The following is a 25,954-nucleotide window of genomic DNA, read 5'->3' as shown; positions in this document are numbered from 1 at the left end:
CATCTAATAAGTTCATTCGTTCTTGGTCTCAGTGAACGTTAGCAGCCTTCACAAAATTTGCAGTTATGTATGTATCAGTCCATAAAGTTGCAAGGTGAACTCAAGGTGATACAGGTTTTATGATATTAGCTTACATCTGCAAACACACTCCCTCCATTCTTCTGGAAAAATCATCAGATTGAGAACAGACCAAAATCTGATCTGAATTACTGATGTTTTTTAAAGTGAAAAGATTCAAAATTACTTCATTCTGTGACGTTTTAGAAAACCTCTAAGCAGCAACATAATCACTGCCTACTGAGTAGGACCTAATATTGCCAGAAAGAGTAGCAGAATAACCACTCATCACTGTTGAGAAGAGTTCTTAGGGTAGATTTATAACAGATATCTAAGTCCTTCAAAACTCCCATCTAACATGACTGCTACAGGCTAGTAAATTCTTGGTTTCTGCCACTGAGCAGGCACAAAATAAAAGCGGTTCTGACAGCACTAGGTGACTTAATACCAACGTCACTCCTAAACAATTCACACTAGGAGTTATCAACAACACATATATTGCCAAACGCAAAATATAATAGTATTTTCCCTCTTCCCTCCTTCAGCTTTTATCTAGTAACCTCAAGACTGAGCACACCCACTGAAACAGGAGATACCTGGGTTCAAATCCCTTGTTTGCATAATGGGCTTCGAATCTACATTGCCAGGGAATGATACCTAACCATTGCACTATGCACTGACACACATCTATCCTGAATACCCAGCTATCTATCTATTAGCCCACGAGAGTAAAAATTTCTCCAAAGCACCATAGTTAGGGAACCTGCAAAAGAAAAGGAAGACCTGGATTCCACTCCCTGTTACAATTAGTTGCCTACCTATCTCTTCCATTTAACTAATCCATATTTGCTCTTCAATATTCCTAATAAATAGCCCTTTCGTCCTTTTTTCAGTGTGCTGCATTTTGTGAAAAATGTAGGGGAAAAAGAAAAATTTTAAGTACCCGACTGATCACTTCAGTAAGACAAAATCACACAGGACAGGCATACGAGTTCTGAATTCTGCTAGGGTCCCCAAAGTTTTGCATTGCAATACTGAGACGGAAGACTCTTTGTGAATCTAGTCACCTGTATATTTGCACAAGATCCAATCTTGCCCATATGGGAAAGATTCATACTTGATCTGGAGTCATCATAGGGAGATTGCCAGGAAAGAAGATAAGCATTTTCAAAGGATATCAAATGTAAAATTAAGCAAGCTAATAAAACAATTATTTGCTACAAAGATAACCAGTCTGAAAAATCTCATTCACTGTCAATGCTGTTTCCTTAGCATATTCTGCTTTGTGGAAATCGAATATTCTCAAATACTCATTTTTACCTCATCAGATGAATTTTCTGCCCCAAACACAGAAGAATCAAATAAATTAAAGCCAGGTGACTTCTGTGAGAAGTTCATGAAAGAAAAGAAAGCAGGAGATTTTGATGTTCCTTCTTCACAACCTAAATTGTGAATGCTGTAAAGACAGAAAGGAAGAAGTTACATTAATAGTTTTTAAAAGTAGCATAGAGGGCTTTTTTTCTTCTATTTTTTCTTTTTTTATTTTGTCACTTTTTTAGATTCCCATAGCTTCCATCAATAACTGCTTCTTGCAACACAGAATGGGTAACACAACTCTTTAAAGCAAAGTGAGGTGGTGTTTTTACTAATTCCCTACCCTTTTACCAAAAAAACTGTCTAAAGATAGCAATTGGTGTAACAAATAAAAATGCAGGAAAATACAACAATTTTAGCAAAGGAGCTACAAAGAACCTGTGTCTCATATATTTCTAAGCAGAGACACCCTCCTTCAAAACAGCTTCAAGTGGAAATGATACTGAAAGAAGAAAATATAATAAATTACCTAGCATAAGAAAATATAATAAATTACCTAGTGTAAAGCAGAAAAAAAATTGAATATTTTCAGAAAACCTTCTAGAGAAGCCTTTCTATAGTATCTTTCAAAAACAGTGGAAATGCTTATACAATACACATCAATGCAACTTTGCTCAAAATCTAAATAAAAGCTGAAATCATACAAGTCAAATGGAGGTGTTTTAGAGAACTGGGGTTTCTTCCCCTTTGAGTCAGGTGTTCCTACAAACTCAGGTGTTTCAGGTGCTTTTAAAAAACGTTCTGCACTTTCTTCTGCTGTGTCAGGATTATCTTCATTTGACTTAAAACATGTCTGTATGTCCTATTAAAAAGAAATATACAATAATGTTTATGGCATATAAAATTTCCCAAAATATCATTAGTACATTTACCTATAAATATATTAATTATATGTTTTAGGGTTAGTCACTTAGTTTTATTCTCATGAAAAGTAAAAGGATTTTAATAAAATTGTCACAGTGACGTATTCACCACACTTAATACGGTAACCCTAATTTATCTAATTTAAAATGGACTTCTTGTGAATGAAACTATATATGAGATATTTTGTCTTCCTTAGAAAATGTTAAATGAGAATGCGCACTTGGATTCTGTGGAGCAAATTCCATCAGAGTGAATATTGTTTTAAAGACATTCTTCTCCACAGGCATCAGCCTGTAGAGAGCCAACGAGAAGACGAGGAATATCTCAAACTTGAACTTGTGTACTGGTTTTGGCTGAGAGTTCATAGCTTGCGTGGTGCTATATTTTGGATTTGTGATGAAAACAGGATTGATAACACAGGGATGTTTCAGTTATTGCTGAACAGTGCTCACACAACGTCCAGGCCTTTTCTGATTCTCATGCTGCCCCGCCAGTGAGTAGGCTAGGAGCGCACTAGAAGTTGGAAGGGGACACCACTGTGACAGCCGACCCCACCTTACCTAAGGGATATTCCATACCATATGATGCTCAGCAATAAAATCTGTGGGGAAAGCGAAAGGGGGGCTGTTTGGTGTTGTGGCATCTGTCTTCCCAGGTAACCATTACGTGTGATGAAGCCCTACATTCCCGGAAATGGCTAAACAACTGCCTGTAGATGGCATGCAGTGAATGAATACCTTATTTTGTTTTGCTAGCATGCACAGCTTTTGCTATACCTATTAAACTGTCTTTGTCTCAGCCCCCGGCACTTTTATCCTTCTGATTCTCTTCTCCATCCCACTGTGGGGGGGTAGTGAGCAAGTGGCTGTGTGGTGCTTAGCTGCTGGCCAGTGTTAAACCACATCTTGATATCACCTATATATACAAGCTGTATATACAATCTCTTGATTATTACGGCATGGTGAGCTTAATCTCGCATTCAAGCGCAGCCAGTAAAAGCAGTGCCAATGGAGCCATACAGACTCTGTAGCCAGCACAGGGCCTATTCACTATAGTTTTGTGGGAGAAATGAAATTGAAATGCAAACATTTTTTAAATATGTTTCACCAGCTCACACTGATGAAAATGATATGCACCAATTTATATAAAAACTAAGACGTGCATAGGATAGTCATCCTAAATAGCCTATGACACGATCAAGAGCAATGATCAGAAGTACTAGTAATCAGAAGGCACTGATTGGCTTCTCACCTGTTCGGCACCTTATAATGAGTCGCTTTGCCAATTTCTGAGACTTACCTCTTGCCAGTAGATTCAAATACGTCAAGATAGTTTGACTATTCTAAATAAAGTAACTACTACTGACATAAGAAATGCTTTGCTTACTTGAGGTATATACGAGGAATCCTTTGGCTCATCTTCTCCTTCTTTACCACCACATTTGGCCTCTTGGTTTGCTATACAAAAATGACAGCACTGCTTGTATTATAACAGCATTTTAATTGGATAAACAAAAATTATGTTGTGGGAAAGAATTCTTGAGAAAGGTTTACTAACATGACATTGTTACTGGTAAGAAAGTGTCCTGACTGTAGTTTTCATAATAATCCACTTTGTGTCTATGTCCATAATAGTTACCTCTCATTCTGCCACTTACTCGCTGTTGTTAAAGCAATGCTTAGGCTGCTTCATATGGTTTGGTATGTTCTTCAAACCTAGGTATTTCTCCCTGAGAGTGCTATGTTTGGCTAATTCAGCTACTGCCCTTTGAGAGTCCTAATATCAGTCAATAGAAACCAGGTGGAAACAATAGAAAAAGCACATCCATATGATGTGCCGATGAAGTGTATCTTAAAGAACTGGGCAGAAGTCAGGATGAGAAATGAGGATATTATCAGACTTTCTGCTCTAAGCTTCAACAATGCAACGTTTCAGGCACTGTGGGTTAAGATCCTGTGTTTCAGGACACATCACTAGGATCCCGTTTATAAAAAAAAACAGACTATAATTTTTGATATGCATCTAAATTGGCAGTATAATTAGAAAAAAATATATTTAAACTGAAGCTCAGTGCCTTGTGATTTCAAAAACTATAGATGTATTTGTAACTACTTTGTTTTGTTTCTGTAAGAATTCTGTAAGTATTTCTCAAGTTAATTTTTGTCTTTAATAATCTTAATTTGATGCTTCAAGATTCCTGAATTACTGAGTTTATTGTATCTCTTTTCTTTGCATTTTCTCATGCCTTCTGGGCAGATTTTCAGACTGGATTTCATTTTACCCAAGTAATTTGAGACTAGAGCAGACATGCTGGAAGGTTCCTTTCATTAGCAATGGTCAATGCAGAATGAATCCCACATTACTGAGCAGTTCAGTCTCTATTTAAATTAGGACACTTCCTGTCTGCTATACTCAAAGTTTGAACTAAATAATCAAAGGCGAAAAGGAATACTAAATACTAAAAGGAATATTAAGTGGTGGCCCACTTAATACCAGAATGAAAATTTGGCCCCTATAATTTTCTGGTTTATACTTATGTGATCCAGCATATAGTAACTGCACATCCTATCAAAAAAACGACAGTGGTACTTTACCTATTACTGCATTTTCACTCTCAAACTGTTGATTAGAACTCATCTGCTTTGGAGGAATTACCAATCTAAAAGACAAAAATTACTGTTTATGTGAATATGGATTATTTCCATAAACCCTAATCTCAAGAACAAAAACTACTTTGTTAAAGAAAAGTTACCTGCATTGCATTTGGTTTTGTAAACTTGCTATTGATGGAACTTGGGCAATTTGTGGGTTATTAGTCCCTGCAGCATCAATAACTATCTAAAACATAGCAAAAAATTCAAATGAGGCAGCATATGAAATTGTCACTTCAACAATATCACTCTGGTTTCTCCTTAGGCTGTGGAAGTCCCTTCTCTTAACCTCTTTTTATGAGTCAGGAAACATAAAAACTTTTTTGCTTATCTTTGCTTTACCTACATTTTAACAGCATGATACCCAAAACACCTTCCATAATTTTTTATAAAGTCTCATTCACAGCATTGATGATTAGAGGTGAATAATTAACTTTTCTGTCATACAAATAACATTACATAATTTACAAACTTTATCCAGGTTTTCTACTACTGCAGCCAGGTTGCTCCTGATTGACAACACAGAAAGCGCTGGAGCCAGGCCTGTCTCCACCTCCAAAGGTCAAAGTGAGTATGCAAACCAGGAAACATGACTCCTGTCAGGACTGAAAAACTGCAGAAAACATGGAAATAATCCTGCCTCACAGATTTTCATGAGATCAGAAGCCCTAACTCTTATATGTAGCATATAAGTGTGCCTAAAGAGCAGAGTGGTACTATGGCTCAGCATCAGATTAAATGCTATTTCACAGGGAGCTGCAAGTTCAGGTTTGGTTTTAATTTGCAAAGCGTATCAACTTGAAATCAATTCAGAGCGGGGAACAAAAGGGCTGGTTATGCAGAATCTGTCTGCCACTCAACTCCTGTGGTTTACAGCACTCCTTTTCTGAAGCACAGAAACCTCCTTTCTTCCAAACTTTATATTTTTCCTCAGACTCCATCTTCTTTTCCTTGTTGCCATCACCCTTTCTTAAAGTTCCCTTAGCCTTGACTTACTGCTTCCCACTATTCTCTAAATGCAATTCCAGGTCACAGATTCCCTTCTTCATCTCTGGATTACCCTGGCAACAGCTCTTCCATCATCCTCATCACATCCAACTCCCTCAGCCAGTCACAAATCAGAATTGCTTGAAACTTCTCCTAGTCGTGTTCCATGTTGTCTTATGAAGGCTTCTTCTACTACAGGCTCCACTCTAAAACATTTAGTGATTAACTCACTTTATCCTTCAGTTCCCTTGAAATTCTGAAGAAAATCACAACTGGTTCTGTTAATTTTTTACTTTACAATTTTTATTGTTCATTAACATTTGAGTTTAAATAGATCCAGTGAGATGTCCCTTAAAAAGAAAGGGTTTGGTATAGAAACTTCCACAAGCTTCTGTACAGCGAACACAGTTGCAAACTGTTTATTTGACCTCCTATGGCCTTACCTTATCTTTATACAGGCCATTGGTCCTACGAATGTTTGTCCTGGTTTGGGGGGGAGCAGAGCCAACTTTCTGTTCAGCAAAACTTTCTGTGGCAGCCAGGGTCAGCTGAGTTGGTTGTTTACCCTGTGGAGGGGTCACACCTGTGGGGAGGCGTGGACAGGTCAGGTAACCCAAACTGACCAATTGCATATTGCTCAGTATAAAAGCTGAGGAATCAAAGGGGGGAAGCTGGCTCTTCTTTGTTGGCTTCTTTCCAAGGGCTCTTCTTCTGTGGACTGCTTCTTCAATGGCTCTCTTTCTTCAGTGACTGATGTCTGAGGAGGACCCTGTCAGCTCATCTGCCTTTTGATTCCTGTCAGTGTGTTCCAGTTCCCGTTTGTCACTGAGTCCAGTCTGGAACTTTCCCAGTGCCATCTCCCTGGGAGACTGATATGGTTTAGTGTATATTTGTATATATTGTATCTATTTTGTTATTTCCTTTTTATTTTATTAATGATATTTCATTAAAATAGTTTAGTTTTTTTCTAAACTCATAAATCTCTTCGTTCTTTCTTCTTCCTCTCCTTGGAGCGAGAGATGGGGGAGAGCATCTGTTGCCTTGTCATTGGCCAACCCGGCCCAGACTGCGACAATGTTCTTGCACTTAATGAGATTTTGTTAGTAGTTTTCATAACTGTGCAAATTGTTCCTCCGGCTTGTTTCAGGATCGTTTTATTGTGTTTGTATATTTAAGATATTAAGCTGCAATACACTTCACCTTTTCAAAAAGTGCCATGGGAACTATTTGTTTATGGGTGAGAGATGGAAGATGTAGTTGTGGACTCCTCAAGTGTACAAAGCAATGGTGCTCGTGGTTTTATTCCACTCAGCCCAGATTTTTGTTTCTGGTTAAACCTCAGAACTGAGCTATTAACTGTAGGTGGTCCTGTATAGCATCCTGCCCATTTAATTCTTTACAAAATCCTTCATTACAGAATAGATGGCTGACAATCAGTAATAATAATAATAATCAGTATATTCCTTCTAATAATATAATATAAATAATAATCAGTAATAATAATAATCAGTATATTCCTTTTTGAGAACTTCAAAAATTTGCTACATACAAACACGTGAATCTACAAAGGTTATTCTAAATTTTAAAAACTGTTATACAAAATTATTTGAATAGTCCACCTCAAGTTTGTCACTAGAATGCTTACTATGACTACCAGTTGCACTTTGTAAGAAAATACATATTTTCAGTTGAATTAGAAATGGTACCAAAGAAATTTTTTTATTATCAACTAATAGCAGATTATCAAGATTAGTGTCCTGGTTACAATGTTAAGAAGTTTTATGTAAGATATAATAGCACTAGGTATACTTGAAGTGTTTTAAATTTAAAAAAACCACATAAAACAGATTATATAATCTCATGGTTTTACCAGTGGGAGAGATGAATACCTGTGATGAATTTTCTGCAAGGCTGGAGGAACTGCTAGTGGCCACTGAAAGTTCCATAGGTCTTTCTTTGTCTTCTCTCCCTAAATTAACAAATATTACTTAATATTGTCCATAGGATTAAGTATCCAAAGCATGGCATTGTTAAACTGAACTTGGGAACAAAGCTTATAATTTTTCCTGTTAAATGATCTAAAAAGAAAATCATCACAAAATATGAAAGTATCAATCAATTTACTGCAAATAATACTCAGTTAATATTTACTGTATTTATGCAAACAGTGATAAAGTTATGTTACAGATTTTTCTGATATTATGCATCAGGTATACCTGTCATCTTACTTTACTCACTGCACAGAAAAGAGAGAAATCAGACATAGATTTTCAGAACATAAAAACAGGTACGTACCCAACTTCCACTGAAAGCCTGGCTTCAACTACCACAGTAGGAACAGTTCGCTACATTTGTAATCATGGTTGCCATTCATTTACACAAAAATAATCCAAAATTCTCACAGAAAGATCATTAAGCACACTGCACCTGTTTCTGTCCGTTGCATTGGGAATCTAATACTCTGTACAGAGTGTACTAATTTACGAGGAATGCATGGGACATGTAGTGGTTTGTACAGTTGATGTTTCTCATTTAGCAAAGATGGATCATTCCGTTCACTCTCTTCAAATATCCTAAAAAAAAGAAAATTTAAGTTAACAATTACAAAACAAAGGAAATCATAAAATAAAACTGTTTCAAATAAGTAGAGTTTTCGAGGGAGATGCATGCTGCCAGGGAGGTTCTACCTCTTTCAGCTCCAGCAGTTGATAAAAATTTAAGTTTTCTTTAAATAATATCAGACAGAGACTATCAATGAAAGAAGATGACATAAAGTAGTAATAAGCCAATCATAAGAACATTGCTGACTTAAATTTTGCCAGTATCAAAGAAAAATATTTGTAGTTTTGGGTTTTACACTTTAATCAAAGTACTTCATTATCGTAGTTCTGAAATCACATTTTCACATTTAAAAACACCTTTTCTCTCTCTAAGATTGTCTGGAATACTCACACTATACGTACACAAAAGAGAAAACTGCAGCAGGTGTTTTCACATGTGGGGTAATTATCTGTGTAGTACAGTGTAGAAAGACAAAGATTAGCAGAATGATGCAGGGAAAAGTTGCTATTTGGCACAGGAACATTTACCATTTTTTAAAATAATTAATTGTATTTTATTTTCTCTCTGGCATTCCTGCTTAGCACCTCTGTGCTTCTAGCTACAACATCTGGTTTACAGCTGACTAAACAATGCTATTCAGGACAAATGAAGAATTAAGGCAGTCTTGTTCTTCCTGAAATTTTCCATAAATAAAAATAAGATAAAATGCAGGATGCACTTTATAAGGTAGTGTGGAGCAAAATTAGCAATACTACTGAAAAAATACCAAACTCAAAGCACTGGTTAAGATATATGGACCTAACAACACATTAAAGTAATATACATGCACAACCATGATCACATAAAACCGTGAATGCACCTCAGTCAAGTAACTCTGATAAAAAGGACTATCTTCACCTGTAAAGTTACACATACATGAAGTGCTCTGACGGACTGCGACCCAACAAACTATATAAACCACCTAATACTTTGATCAAAAAAACCAGGAATAATAAAAGACTAAAAAGAATCTGTATTTCTTTCAGTGACAGTAATTACAGGTATTACCTGTGTCAAGAATGAGTACTACAGGAAACAATATGTGTATATGGATGGTGTATCTTTAAATTCAGATGTAGAGAGTGCAAAAACAAGGAGAAATAAAAACAGAGCTAAGCATAGAAGTCTGGCTAAATCTGCTTCACTTTGTTCAAAGTGGCTTATTTGGCCACTTTACCACAATCATCATTCAAAAATGAATTGAACAAGGCTGCTGATGCTGAGGTCATGAGTTAGATTGCCATAAACCATTCTGGTTTTACAGAATTTAGGGTGACAAATTGTGTTTTTAAAAGTTTCTGGAGTCAGTTTCCATGTGCTTCTATAAAGCCTACCAGACAATTCTGTATTTCTAAAAATTCACTCTCCATGAATGAAAGCATTCTTTTACCATGCATACCTATTCAGAAGAATGTATCAATGGCAGAGTTACACAACTCAGAAGCTCTTAAGATATACATTTTTTTAAGTAACAAAACCTCCCAAAAGAGCCTGCAGTTAAACTTTATGCATATGTAATACACCTGCTCCCTCCCCTCCCCAAGAACGCTACTGAAAAAAAAAAAATGCGCAAGTTCTGACATAATTAATAACCACTGAAAGAAAAATCAAACTGCATACTGAAGCTCAAAATAGCCCAAATTGCAGTAACAAGATCATTATCTTCTTTCTCTACTTCATTGTTAGCAGACATCTGAGCAGATAAAAAAAATCTTTATCTTGATCCATACTGCAAAATAGATAACTTTTTTTTACTAAAGTGCAAAGAAAAAAATAGATATTCTTAAGTCAAAATAAAATCCCACTTCCTCAGCAGTAGTTTCTTCTCTGTAGCATAATGAAGCCCAAAGATTAATATGATTTTATATAGTTATTATAGGAATCAAGTGTATTTGATTACATACGAAGAATCACAGTTGCTACTGTGGTATTTACCAGGACTCTCTACTGAAGCCATGTTCAGAATTCCAATTGGGCGCATGTCAGCAAGTCCTTTTGGAAGCAGGACTTTTAATAACTAGCTGCCCTAATAACTGACTATGAGGCTGTGGTCAGCTCTGGGCTGACTCTTCGTATATGTTTACATCTGGAAGTCCACAAACAGCTTTGTAAGTATTTTTCCAAGAATTATATTACAAAGTTTATTTCTTTGATCAGTAAAAGCTAATCACTTGTCATGCAAAGATTCTGAAAAATCTGCAATAATCCACCATGGAATATCCTTTACAAGAAGTTTTAGCGGAAAGCTCTCACTTGGAACGTAAGAAGTTTTAGGTATTTAGATGTGGAATTAACACATAATCAAATTCAAAATACAATAAAATTAAAAAAAAAAAAACCAACAAACCAAACCCACAAAATTACAGAATAATGGGATTAAACCTCTTGTAAACATTTTACAAAAGCAGAGAAAATGAACATGATACATGCCAAAGCACAGTTCAAGATGTCAGCCTTCCTATGTAATAAATATAATCTCTAATTGGAAAATCAAGACCAGGGCTTCAAAAGAGTAAAGTTCTATTTGGTGATTGATTAGAACTCTTGATTTGGAAATTTTAACTATGATACTTGTCTATATAACTGTTGAAGTATGAAAGCCCACTAATCATAGAAAACAGGTGGTATGAGAAGAGGAATCTGTGTTTTGCTGTCTTGCTCATCAATGACTACCTGGCCAGCAATAAGTGATTCAAACTAAAATGTTCCAAGCCTTTTACAAGAACAGTTACACTGCCATCCTCCTGCCCAAAGGAGAACATACATATCAGCACCTATTTATTAACTTGCAAGTTGGTTTCTTGTCTTGTAGCCCTCTAAAGCATTTCATGGGTACATTGCTCTGCTCAGTGCTTTCATTGCTCTCTTTAGTTCTTTCTCTTGATTCTGATGGTTTCTCTTCACACTGGTCTGCATCAGTTCATCAGTACAAGTCTTATTTTTTATTCTTCTTCCTCTTCTTTTGTGGCAAAAGATTAAGGTATCTCCTTTTCTTCACAAAGTTCTCTTTGCTTGCTTGCAACCTCATAGTGACTGCAGAACAGCTCATGGGACTACTGCCTTTGGTACCCACATTCTGCTATTATATTTTTGTACATTGCCTTGAGTCTGCAAAGGTTTTAATTTATGAGACTCATTATGTCTCAAAAAAAACACTGTTTTTTTCACAGTGTTTACAATCACAGATTCATAATAGGCCCGTTTTAACATCAGTAGTTACTTAATCAGACACTTCTATGCTTTCTAGTGAAGACTTTTTTTTTTAATACACTAATACCAAATGGGGATTTTTAAAAACAATTTTTATACCATTTTCTACAAGCCTTCATGTTATGGATATCTTTGACATAATTAAGCTTTAAAATTTACTCTAGAAAAAACATTAATTAATAACCAGATTATGGTCTGATACCACTTGCTGTATCACATAAACGCATACATGGAGGTTAAAAGGCAATGTGAGTTAGGACAGTGTAAAATGTTTACAACATCTTATAACCATGACACAAGCCATGGGATTATTGCTTCAGTAAGAGCACCAAAAAGATCTACTTATATGCAATCAAGGCACAACTTCAGGTGAAGGTACAAAGACCTGAAGACTCCATGATGCAGAAGTAAACATACAAACTGCAGGTGCAGCAATGTAGCCTATGAATTCTTTTCCATGAGGAGCCTGACTGAGTGCTTCTTATGCTTCCATGCGCGGAGCACAATCTCTGCCTTTTATAATAGGTCTTTAATCAGTATTTTGCTTTCTGCAGACTGAACATACGTGGGTTTCTTTGAAAATTCAAAGGGAGTGCTTCCCATCTTTTTTTTTTTAGCTAGTCTTAAAACTAAAGTGGATTTCTTGCTTCCCTATGTTTCTGAGGTCTTGCCAATTACAAGAAGCTTATAAAAGAAGACAGAATGGGTGTAAGGGCTTAAACCACACAAAAAAAAATTATCTGAATAATTCATAGGTCTGTAAGAAGATATTAAAGACCTAAAATGGCCCTGTGGAAAGGCTCTTAGAGATTATTAAAATGAAGCATTTCTATAGATGCAGTCCACTAAAACCCTATTTAAAGCCCTAAAAAGCTTCTTTTTCAAGCACCCCATATTGTAAAATAATTCGGACAAAGTCTTTTGGACAGAGTTTCAGTTTAAAATGGATTTTGGTGTAAAAGCATCAGCTCTAAGGCTGATGTTTCAGCACTTACAAGGACTCCAGATAAGTGCAAGATAGTCCTGATGGTGATTTTCAGTCATTGTAATTGAGCTCATATTAAAGTGAGTCCTGGTTGTAAATGACCACTGACTAATTTACTAAGCCATTAATCCTGTCTATGAAACTTTCACTCATGCTTGTTTTTAAGAACTAAATTAAGAGTTAAATTTCTTAAGTAGTTGAGAGCTGAAGGCAAATGACGTGAAACCCTGCCTCTTTTTCCCCAAATATGCATTTAGTAGAGGTAATGTATTTTATCTCTGACCGCACAGTCACTGTAGTTGTATTCAAAACTCGTACAATTATTCACACACATCTAGCAGCAGCAGCTGTGAGGAACAAAGGTTTCTGAAAAATACTTTTGAATAGTATGTTTCCAGATACATTTAGGTTCCAAGAATCAAAATTTCCCACCATCTTAACCCCAAGAAATATAAAACTTCTAGAATTACATAAATAAATCACATAACCAGGGTTAGAGAAGCTTGCCAGTCATTATTCAGCAACAATTTGTTTTGTGGCAGTCTTTGTGTAAATGCTGAGATAGTACTCTATATAAAAGCAAGGGAAAGAAAGCATTTTAAGTGTACCTTTCTTTAAACTCCTTTGGCTTCTCTAGACTTTTCTGATTTTTCCCTTCAATCATTTTGGAATTATTTTGATCTTCTGTAGTCTCTTCAAATGTCTTAAAAGATAAGGAACAAATATAAATCGAAAAAACTTGAAAAATTATAGCTACGTGCTGCAAATGTTTTCTAAACCTGATGAATCAGTGCACAGTAGTAGAGTTTTTGTAGCCAAGACAGTCTGAAGAAATAAGCAGACCAAGGTTCAAGTGAGGTAATATTTTTTGTTAGACTGACTGTAACAACTGGAATGAACACAGAAGTTTTTGAGCACAGACTCTATGTATCTATTCAGAACAAGGAGCTCCTTACACGGTCACCTTCATACTTATAAATAAATTCACCACATCCCTTCTTACTGCATGTTTATACAGCACATACCACATTAGGAACTTTAGTTTGTAACTATGAGTGTCAAACAGTATCACAAAATATAAATAGAAAACACCACCTGTGCACAATATGCTTCTACCAGCACAAGGCTGGCTGAAGTAGGCATGGATGACACAACAGTAAATGTGGTCCAGAGAGGTAAAAGTGTCCAGATGCTTAGGAGAGAGCTTGTACCACCTAGCAGAGGACTGGATCAAAACGTCCCGACAAAATCATTTTTTGAAATATCAGTGCTTTTTCTAGTCAGTGGAACTGTACTGACCTCCTGTCTAAAATCAGCCAGTTTTACCTCTGAGTATTACCCCCCCACAAACATTTTATTTAGGGGGGGGGCAAGGGGGGAGGAGAATTTACATGATTCATACTGTAAAGCATAGTTAAACGCATTCATATTAACAAAGCCTTAAAAACGAGTAGGACCAGTGAAAGCTGTGTACTCAAGTAAACTGGTGTAAACTGAGGTCCAAAGAAAGCAAGCTTTAAGAGCCTTTACATTAATGGACCCCTCTTCTTTAAGAAAACATATGTAATGCTATAGAAACATAACTACTAATACTGCAATCATCTTATTGGTCCACATGCTTGAAAACACGCTACTTTTTCTATGTTTCAGAAAATATAATGGTGGTATATATAACTACATATATAAAAAGTATTTATATAAAATAAAATTAAAATGCAGTTACCTTTTTTAAATAATTGATTTTCATTTCTAATTCCTCTGCTTCTTTTTCTAGTTCAATGGATTCTTGCACAGCAACTGCAGCAAGCTTTAACATTTCCTGTGTTTTTTGCCTCGAAGAAGCACTTTCACGTTATGGAATATAGATTGCAACATTACTTCTTTCAAGCAAGGGATACTATCAGATCCCTGACCCCTCTATGCTGTAAATGCAAATGGTAGATATGCAGAAAGCTCTGCCAAATCTACGCTTCCTAGACAAATCTTCAAATGTGACTTCAATCTGGCTTCTCCTCCTTAACGAAGCATTTTGATGGATATGTCATTAAGTGAAATTTTATTTTCTTTCCTCAAAATGCTCCCATACATTTAAACTGAAAGTATTATTTGACCTTCACTTTTCTCACAGAGAAATCCTAATGATGCCACTCTAAACACCTGGTCTAGTGGAAGGTGTCCCTGCCCATGGCAAGGGGACTGGAACTAGATGATCTTTAAGGTCCCTTCCAACCCAAACCATTCTATGAAATATATAAATAAGTACTGTACTTTCTAATAGAAAGTTGTCAAAGGTAAATATAAACTTTCTTCCCTGCCAACTGCATAAACACTACAAATCAAGGATACATCTGTAAAGCCCAATCATTTAGGGATTTAAAAGGAACAGGGTCTGCAGAAATAAAATTTAATTTCAGATCATTAATTCACAAATCTAATTTTCTTAACAAATACAAGATAAATTAATAGATGAGGAGCACTTATCTTCACTTAGTATACATAACAGAAATAGTAGTATAATAGAGAGTGATGCCATTAAGAACAGCACTAAAAAAGATGTGAAAAATAAATTTAAAATTTTGAAAGGGTAGTTCTAAAGTCATTTTAGGACTTTTTTACCCCAAGAATCCCAATGGCAAACCTCTCCCCATTACATTCATGGGTTGGAGGAGGGAATATTAGTATGTATATTCTAAATTCTTATTCAAAGTCTCAGTTTGCTACAGATTTTTTTTCCTAAAAATGGTGTAACAAAAAGAAGATCTTTTTATTAGCTTAACAGAAATGGTGGAAAATTAAATAGAGAATTTCTGTACAGCACTTTTAATGTGCAGTACACTACCAATAGGCTCTACTGTAAAAGCATTGATAATAATAGTACCTAGAATATCCAAGCAAGCATCTTCTTTCAAGTTATATTTTTCAGACCGTTTCAAAACTCTGTTTTGGATTTCTTCAAGTTCTTTCTTTTTTTTGTAATACTCCTGTGCAAGAGCAGTTTCTGTATATTTTTCACGGTATTGCTTCAGTATCTCTTTATACTGGGTTATGTAATCCTGATACATTTTCCTATAAAAATACATGTAATTTAATTTTTTTTTTTTGCATGAAGACACTGTTTATAAGGAAAAAAAAGCTATTAATTTATGGCATCGGCTCAATTAGACTTGCTGGTGTCCTGGAAAAAAGTCAGATTATATTTAATATACCACTATTTGGCTCTATTTTTAATCTTCCAGCTGTTTTCAAGGAAGACTATGCTGTGTGTAACAAAGAATACCCTCATGATGTAAAAAAACAGTCAAACCACATTGTTCTGAAAGGAATGTAGAGCATATTATATTCAAAAGCAGCCTGGCAGATGACAAATGTTTTGTCCCTGTGTAATTATCATGAAACTGACTGCAAGCAAAATTCTCTGTTCAGTTTCAGTGGAGCTATATCAAAGTTACAGCAAAAGAGAATTTGGCCTAGCATCTCATATTTAGAGCAGCCTGATACATCACTGGACTAAGGGCATCCAAGGAGATGCTGAGTAATCTGTGTCTGACTCAAGGAAGCCCTAAACACACCCATTAGTCACACTACAACAATAGGACTATTAATGCTTAAGGTTAAACAAACACTTAAATATTTAGTTGGCAAAGAGCCAGACTGCTCAGCTTCTTGTAGGACTGCCCTCTAGATTAACGTTACACTAATATAATTTCATTGACATCATGTGAGTACATAGCTACAAATTATTAAAGTAGGTAGCATCAATTAATGTTCATGACATTTTTATAACTTTAAATCGGCTTTTGAAATAATTGTACTACAAAAACAAACAGATACCATAACAAGTAATAGGATGTAACTCATCACATAAAGCTGAAAATTGATCAATATTATGTTTGGAAAGAAGAGAAAGAAAAGTGCTGTTGCACAGAACAGCCATCCTCTTGTGTTAAATCAATGATACTGACTACACTGGAAAATACTTTTCTTTTTTTTTCAGGTTTTCTCACTCAGGCAAGGGATTTACAGGATAGATTGCAAATATTGAACTACCTCATTGATGTAATTTTTTTTTTAATGTTGAAATTCTATGCCCTTTATTCCTGAAAAAAAGATAAGTTTAGGCATATGCAAAATACATAATAAAGAGTTTGATAGTGAGCGTTTATGCAGACGGCACATGTTTATAAAGAGATATCACAGCTACAGACATCCAGCATGTTTCATTAATGTAGACTAGTCATTTAATTGAGAAAGAAATATTACACAAAGTTGCTTGATATTAGAATGCACCAATATAAAATCACAGAAAGCGAAGGAAACATCATCCTGTAGGAAAAGGTTATGTGAGCAATAGAGAAAGGCAAATTTCAAAATATTAAGTTATTAGTACACCTGTAGATTAGCCAGAAATTCCTTTATGAAACAAATTACGGTGCATAATAGCAACTAAAGCCAGAGACCCACCTGTTTACCTGCACCATGAATAAAGTCTACATTAAGGATCAGTTCTCACTGATTGCAAAGCATACAGTATTCCTCTTTAAAGAACATGTTTTATCTCAAACATTTCATCATTTAAATGCAACAAGATCGAAAGGCAGATGCTCCTGGCTGCCCACTGGCTGGTCCAGGCAATGGAAGAGAGAAAAAATTGTGTCCGAATTCAACAGTAGAAGCTTCTGCTCTTATAAAAGGAAAACAAAAGTCACAGTGAAAAAAAAGTAAGATTTTATTTTTCAAATAAAGCTACACTCCAGACATTAGTTCCTGATAATCTGACTGAAGTTCAATACGCCTGTTAAGGGAAAAGAAGTTGTAGATCAAAACTGTGAAACCAAGGAATTCACACTTCCCAAATTACATGTAGAAAATTAGATCAATCTATTTGTTTTTCTACATGGGTGGTCTTGGGAATCTAGGTTTCTTGATTTACTGAATATTTGTATATACTGTACAAAATTTCACAAGTACAGAAGATGGAAAATACTCAGTTCCATTGAATTTAATAGATGTTACAAACAATAACTGAGCAACAAAAAATTGCTGGTATCGAATTAAGAATACATTACAAATAAAATATAAGTAAAAATATAAAAATATAAATAAGTAAAATAATTTGCTGTAGCAGGTAGATCAAGCTTCTGAAAATAATCCTCAAACTTTTATTCTTTTCCCAAAATGTATTTTCCACAAATTAATATTTATGGCTGTATATAGTATAGCATAGCATGGCACAGCATAGCAGAGCATAACAGTCTTGAGAAATTGTCACTATTTTATTTTTTTCTTAAGTAATTCACATCCTCCAGTTCACACGGTTAAACAGACTATTTAGAATTCAGCACTGTTCGCATTAAAGTAATGAGAAAAAAGTTTTAATCTAATGACAATGGGAAAAGGACAGCACCCATAAAACCCCTGTACATTACGTGGATAGCTCTTTATTCCTCTTTCCTTCTTCATATAACTTATTTTCAGGATGAACTTCCAGGTCATATAAGCGTTCTTATATGTTCTTGAAATCAATAACAATGAAAAAATGTGGAACGTTTTTAAAACCTCCAGAATAAATGCCTAATTAAATGCAAACTGATCTGCCCATCTTTTTAGAACATCTTCCCATTTAAAGCAGTAGGTCCTCAGTGCCCCAAAATGCCAGGCTAAAAAGCACATCCAGTGCATAAAGTTATAAATGTACTTATTTTTCTTCCTAATTTAAATATTTAGAATTTGATGAATGCACATCTTGCTGATTTGAATATTTCATCAAATGCTTCAGTACAGAGGGACTGTATTTGAGCAACCACTTTTGTAAAATACATTAATTAAATTTATTTTATGATTTATAGTCATGATGTCTTATAATTAAGCTCAGGAAAGCAGATCAAACACTTTCATGTTGGAATTGAAACTAGTTATCTAAAGAAGCAATTTAAAAGTAATGCTCCTCTGGTTTGTCAGCTCAAATTAGTGAAAGTCAAAATGGCTTAATCATATACTCATAGAAAGCAAATTTAGCCTTATTTTTCACCAAATACAGACCTCCGAACAGGAAGAAGACAGATAAGCTACTAACTGAGTTAATTAAAGACTATCAGGCATACTATTTCTGCTGTCTTGGACAACTGGCAAAAAGAACAGTTAGAAAAAAATCAAAGCAACATTTTAAAGTACCTAAAGTTACACCTCTAAATTGGTATTTAGATATCTAGATTGGTCTGACATGATCTTTTTACCATAGGGCTAACCAACCTCTTCCCCTTCACAAAAAGATCAGTAAAAGTGAGCAACCTCTCTAAAATGAATTTTAAAATTTTAACTGTGTGTAAAATAGAACTTCAGAAGGTTAACCTGGCACACTGAATTTTGAACATTTCAGTGAAAATCTTCAGGGACTGTTCTTTATTCCATTGAATGTAGCAGTTACATTGCATAACTAATCATTTCTTTAAAATGCAGAAATGCCACTTACTGAACAAAACTGAATTTGCAATTAATACTGACTAGAATCTTAACCACAACTGGTCTTAAAATGGTTTTAGACCAGGCATTCCTGAGCCACTCACTCTATTTTTCAGGATCTAATGTTGAATTTGCATGCTTTGTGGTTATTTTGAGGAATATACTGCAGTATAGAAAAACTTGATTTGTATATTCTAACAATCATATGCAATTCATATTTGCAAATAAAGAAAAGCATGAAATTATCTGAATGCTTCGAATTGTTATCTTACTTAGTCCATGTATGAATTTAAAGGATTACATTCAGGTAAACGATGCTTCTGAACAAAAAGATACAACCTGTGTATTTTCAAAAAAAGTCTTCCCAAACCTGAATATCTGAAACTACAGAAATCACAGTATACATGAAGACACGTCCTAATAACGGAAAAAAAATCATTCATAAATAAAACTTATGTACAGTCTTGTAAATATACTATGCTATTTCATATTTCTGCCAAAGCTGAAACATTCTTTGCCTTTATTTCTTGAGCTTTTCTTGAAATTCTAGGCAATTGAACAATGTTCTGAAAAATTCTAATAGGCATTTGGGAAGAAATCAAATTTGAAGAAGCCGTATTTTATCCTATGACATTGGTAACTACTAAATAAGGCATGACCTCAAAAATTCTTTCAATTACTCAGTCACTTATCCTCAAAAGTTTATAACAACTTTTTCACACAGGCTGCACTATGTTTACTGATCAATTTAGACAGGTTAATAAGTACTACTGCTAGAAACCTCATCTCACATGATCATAAATACCTCTCATTTTCTGTAGCTTCTTGCAAAGCTTCAAGTTCATTTTTCAAATATTCTTCATGCTTGCTAAGAATTACATAGGTGGGCTTCCAGCTGCAGAGAAAGTAAAAAAAAAAAAAGAAAGCACGTAAGTGGCCTTTCCTAATGAAAAGCCATTCAGAAACAAAGACATCAAGTTACTTTAGCTAGCTTACTAGAACACATAATGTACGTAATGTTATGAAAGTTAAACATAAATGAGTTTAGTACAGAAAGCTCTCACATGCATACTTTTATTTTCTTAAAATTTTAAAGCTGCAAATTCAAGAATATAAATACATAGGATTGGGAAAGATTATAAAGCACTTTTTAAGGAATAAATGAAGTGAGCTTCACAAATTTTTGGAGCCTAAGGCTAAGCAGTTAGGCATCTAAATCCACATCTTAGGTACTCGGAGCAGCATCATCACCAAATCTTTTTAAGATATGTAAGATCTTACTGGAGATGTGCACAGCTTCATTCTCACTGGTATCACCAGCACCAACCTCATACCTAAATGCAAACAACAGTCACAAACTCAGAATTTCCTCCATTTGCTAAGCAAGTCCTGCACAGAAAACTGCCAGAAAGAGATCCTGTCTTTCCCTACAATAGTCCAGACACTGGAAGGACAGGCCTGGCAGTCTGGAGGCACAGATCCTCATACCACCTCTTACTGACTAGATTTGAACTCAAATTCTGCCCCTACAGGAAACACACCAGCTAATAGTTAATAATAAATTAATGGCAGGCAAGAACTGAACTTCAGTTGCTGGCAAGTAACATTCTTTTCCACCTCTAAGTCATCATCCACATATATTTTCACATTTCATGGAGTTGATATCTGGCTATATATCTGGCTACATTGTTAAATGCACCCATTCCAGAAACCTGCCTCCAAACAAGAGGTGCTGAGCGGCTCATACTCAGCTCATGACTAGATTTCTCTAGAGCAAACTGATGGATCCACATTCCCTAGTGCTTAGCCTGGGTCTCCTCTCATGTGTCTCCCCTACAGCCCTGAAACTCAATTAATCCATTTTTTGTTCTTCATTTCAGGAGCCTCTTATAAGGTAAGATCTATGACGCAGCCCACCAAAGCGATTTTCCTACAGCAGGATACTGTAGGTTGTACTGAAAGCACAGCAACTTCAGGGAATGCACAAAGGACCTACAACTAGTAAACTAATAGTACATTCTCAACATCCAGGTATTAGAGATGCCTCTTCCTTGGATGCGGGAACTCTAGAAAAACAGGTGGATAAACTCTCTGATTCAAGTGAAATTCAGATGGCATCTTTAGGAGAGGCATATAACGGGTCTTTAAAAAGAAAGCATCCTGCCTGGAAAAAGATGGTGTAAGGAGCATGAGCATCCAGGCGTGGATGTCTCCTATCCTCCCAGCTGAGGTAACAGCTATCAGAAAAGATATTTTCACAGAAAGTTGTAACTGAACAAATGGCCAGGATGTTGCTCAGTTAAAGATGGTAAGAAACAGATTCAGAAATGCGTGCGTGGAGGTGTGTGGAGCCTCCAAACAGCGAATAATACCTTAATAAGACTTAGAGACACCAAAGTGCCGTGAGGTGAGGGAAAGAACAGAAAAATGTCTTAAGTCTACTGAGCTAAACAGGCATATGTGCTACTGAGAAACACTGCTCATTCAGATAGAATACGCTCTGTAATGACAGGCTGTCAGCAGGCAACTTCTGAGATGCTGGGAGTTGAGATTCAGATGATGTCTGAATCATCTGAACAGACTAGGCTAGAGTAGGACAGAGATCCTATCTCTGATGAAAAAAAAATCACATGCTCCCTCCAAGAGAACCTTCTATAGAAAGAATAAGCACACCCTCTCTTGAGTCGCGGCTTAAAGTGATCTATAAATTCAGCTTTTGTCCAGACTACAACTAACCCTAAGGCAACACAAACACCTACAATGAAGTTTGTCTGAGTGGAACTATCTGTCCTAGGAGATATACACATAAACCCCAATTTTAGGAACACATACATAGATACTACAAAGCTAAAAATTGAAAAAATAGAAGAAGGAAAAATGCATAAGGACTGAAGAGACTAACTGAATTTGGAACAGCAGAGATACAGTTACCATTAAAGAGTTATATCAACAAGGAGGAGCGGAGAAATGGCAATACAGAACAAGACTGCAACTGAACAAAGCAAATAATTCATTATTCACTGGACAGATGAGAGTATGGTTCACTTTGCACTGCATATTCATGAGTAGGGTAAGTAAAGGGCATTTTTGGATGTGAGTATGCATTTGGACAATCACTCCAAAGGTAGAATAAAACAGAGGCTTCAGTAACAGCTAACTTAATGTGATTTCCATCAAGGAAATAAATAAAGAACAAAGACCTAATGAACAATTAATTTGCTGAAGTCCAATAACCCTGAACAAAAAATAATGTACTCCAGGTTGTGAGACAACACAACATATAATCAACATTTTTAACAGCAGTAAAGTTTGTCGACAAAAAAGCTGAATGAGAAATTGCAGCACCCATTCAGGAAGTTTAGCACTATTGGCACAAATTGTTTGACACCACTGGTGATTATAAATGTAATTACAAAATGCTGCTTCACCATATCTATTGCATCTTCAGCAGAAAGATGAATTTTTAAAGGGTCAGATTTTTAAAAACATAGAAACGAACATAATTATATAAAAATGTACTGGCAAACAAACACTGATCTTCTAATCAGAAAATTCCATGCCTTTCTTTGGAGGACAAAAAAAAATCCAACCAATGAAAAAGCCATAGAGCTTTTATTAATCAAAGTAAAACCCATCTTGTGTGTTATACTTTGTGTTCACATCTATTCTGCGGACATGCAAAAAACACATAGCACAAAAAGTAAACACAACAAGGTATACAGGATTCAAGTAACTCAGATACTAGTTTACTAAATGCATCACTGTTTCAGAGAGATTTTTGGCAGCTATCACATTTATTTGTCCTTCTTTTCATCAGCTGGGGCATAAAAAAATCTTTATCCACACTAATCTGAAAGCAATAAAAATATCCTGCAGTTTAGCTAGTAGGACAAGACAACAATTTCTTTTGCAAATTAGCAACATCCTGCATTCATCTGGCTTTTTTTTTTCACATGAAATCTCATCATCCTTGAACCCAAATTTAAAAAATAGAAGAGAAACAATAAAATTGGAATAGGTTCCCTCAGCAGTGTTTCACCACTTCTTATTGTTCTGGGATCAACATTTCAGGTTGAATCATTCAAGAAACTAAATATTAGGAAAATGTCATCACCTGTCTAAAAATAAACATTTCATTTCCATCATTTTGTGCCTTCAGTTCTTTGTTACGTAGACCGATATGTATTTCTTTAGAAAACACAGTAGTATCCCAATACCTTTCTCACATATCGTATTTTCTGAGACTTGTTGAACATAAGAACCCTGTATTTTGTTCAAAGTCTTCAAACATGCTTCAATATACTTACAATGTCTAGTAATCCAGACAAAAAGGTGCTTCTTTGAGAGGCTATTGAGCATTAATGGCAATTAGTCAACTATGAGGCTGATTGTGACTCCAAAAACAGTATTTGAATTTCCAACATTAACATTAGAATCATGTCCAGTATATATGGAGTATCAACTAACATAAATTTTAGAAGTTCAAGATGATTCTACTACATAAGTGCTCTAATTGTCTGATCTTATAGCTAGGGCTTGTTTATCGCAGTTTTCAGTATGTCGTTAAATGACATTTTCAATAATTTAAGACACAAAGTCTCTACTCTTCTGCAAGCATTGTCCTTCTATGAATACATGTATTCATTAATGAGTCACTTCTCATTTTCAGTTTCTCTACACTAATGCCATTAATTATTCTTTGTAGGACCTAAGCCAAGTCCCATTTAATTCAATGATTAAAATTTAGATCAGATCCTTATTTCTACCCTTAATGTTTTATTTCTTTATTTGCATCACCTAACAGTTTGTGATTTGCAAACAGATTTGCGACTTCAAAAGATATCTAAGGAAGTAGTGTGAGTGGTTTCAGAAATGTACAAAAGTGTTCATTTTATACTGCATTGGAGGCAAGAATTTAATGTAAAGGAAAACTGGAATTTTCTTGTCAAGGTCAAATCCTTTCCTAACTCTTTTTATGGTAAAGCTACAAATCAGTATGATATGGCAATTGATTCAAACAGCTAGTCACTATACCTACTTCATTCACTAATGATTGCAGTTTTTCTTCTTTTTTCAGATAGTTCAAAATAAACCTAGAAAGGAGCCTCATGCCATCTTTAATTCTCTTTCTGTTCTTTGAAACACCCAAATTCTCCATTCCCATCCCAAAATTAAATTTCAAATATATGTGACAGGCATTTTTATTCAAGTACTTAGCTTTAGGTATGGACTTGCAAGAAAACAAAACAGAATTTGCCAACAAATCATCACTCCAGCTGCCAAGGAACTAGACAGATTGTGGAGAGATAAACGCTGCCATGAAAAGACAGGATTAAATGATCTGGGCCCAACTCTCTGTATTGTCAAATATAGATTTGCCTTCCTAGCTTCTCATTGCAAACACCTGAGATTTTCATTTTTAAAAATGAGATATTCCATGGCAGTAGGAAAAAACTCCCTGTGGCCAAATTCTTGCTTGAGAAACATATAATTACTAAAACTCAAAAGTGACCTGCATTTAACATTTCAACTAATAGTCTGATAGAAAAAATTCTGTGAAGAAAACTGCGAACTGCAGCCTATTGCCTTCATCAAAACAGTGTGCCTAGAAGAACAATTCTGCAGTAAAAATTATACCAAAATCTGAGAGTAGAAGTACACACATATCTGTATGTAGAGGCAGCTATGACACATCTTGGGAGAGAATATGTACAGAATAAAAAGTAATGCAAAACACACTGTGGACAAAGAGTATAGATAAGCTTCAATTTCAGGAAGCCAAATTCAGGATTAAACAAAGAAGAACATAATGGAGCCTTATTATCACTGATAGTTATTAACTTTTTTTAGTTTAAAAAAAGTTAACTTTTTTTGAACAGTATTCTTAATACTGTTCAAATTTGACAGAACTCACATGCATCCAAATATACAAAAATTATGTTTCTATTACCTTACCACCTGAACACTTTAGTATGCTGCAGACAGCACCTGCGATCTCTTAAAATTATTGATTCTGAAAAAAAACTAAACCAAACTTAAATGTAGTCTTTTTTTTCCATAATTTACTTTTTCAGGGGGTGGATAATACTGCAAGTTTTGTACCTGATGATTTCCAGCTCAAAAAAAACAGAATAGTAAAGTTTTCTTTAACATCATTCCTGTCTGAACACACACACATATACGTATTTTTATACTACTTCCTCACTGACTTCCTTAATGCCATCTGTAACTCAAAGTTCCGGCTATATTATACTTACACATTACAGCTCTCCTTACTACTCTCGTTTTGCTTGTGCAAATCAGCAATTGCATCATTGCAGTTATTTATATTTTCCTGCAACCTAGCGATTTCATTCTTCTTTTCTGTGATTTTTGCAGTACACGCTGAAATTAAAAATAAAAATAAAAAGTAAGAATATGTATTTTCAACATATCCATGAAATAAAAAGTCTACATTCATAATGATTCAAAATTTCTTGAAAACACTTAATCTCAATAGTGCCAGATGAGTGCACAGCCTGCAACTAAGCAAAGCAACAACAAATGAGTCAAAATCTAGGGAATTTCAGCTGTGTGGTAAGTACTTTAATTACCATCTAATATTGTGAGATTGACCTTGGAAGAAAAAAATTATTTGTGCCATTTGTGCATCCTGTTCTACATAAAACTGTAGTAACTATTAGTGGTAGAAATCAAAGCACTCTTAACAGTTAGAGCTGAACCTTTTTTTTGCAGTCCACAGTGTCTGCGGATACTAGAAGCAGCA

General features: G+C 35.2%; 1 protein-coding gene across 1 annotated transcript in view; it reads right to left on the bottom strand.

The window, feature by feature from the left end:
- C4H14orf39 (chromosome 4 C14orf39 homolog) overlaps positions 1–25,954 on the bottom strand; it is a 38,909-nt gene that overhangs the window by 1,540 nt on the left and 11,415 nt on the right. Inside the window, exons 5-17 of the mRNA XM_054199285.1 lie at positions 25,446–25,572; positions 19,994–20,083; positions 15,608–15,795; positions 15,076–15,118; positions 14,453–14,573; positions 13,338–13,432; positions 8,361–8,506; positions 7,823–7,902; positions 5,048–5,133; positions 4,890–4,954; positions 3,682–3,752; positions 2,076–2,233; positions 1,378–1,513 (exon numbers count right to left, since the gene is read on the bottom strand). Of these exons, the coding sequence (XP_054055260.1) occupies positions 1,378–1,513; positions 2,076–2,233; positions 3,682–3,752; positions 4,890–4,954; positions 5,048–5,133; positions 7,823–7,902; positions 8,361–8,506; positions 13,338–13,432; positions 14,453–14,573; positions 15,076–15,118; positions 15,608–15,795; positions 19,994–20,083; positions 25,446–25,572 (1,406 nt within the window). The remainder of the gene's footprint in view (positions 1–1,377; positions 1,514–2,075; positions 2,234–3,681; positions 3,753–4,889; positions 4,955–5,047; positions 5,134–7,822; positions 7,903–8,360; positions 8,507–13,337; positions 13,433–14,452; positions 14,574–15,075; positions 15,119–15,607; positions 15,796–19,993; positions 20,084–25,445; positions 25,573–25,954) is intronic.

The sequence above is a fragment of the Rissa tridactyla genome, chromosome 4, assembly GCF_028500815.1.
Source record: "Rissa tridactyla isolate bRisTri1 chromosome 4, bRisTri1.patW.cur.20221130, whole genome shotgun sequence".
Taxonomy (NCBI): Eukaryota; Metazoa; Chordata; class Aves; order Charadriiformes; family Laridae; genus Rissa; species Rissa tridactyla.
The sequence above is the reverse complement of the archived record's forward strand: the minus strand, read 5'-3'. Positions and strand labels throughout refer to the sequence as shown.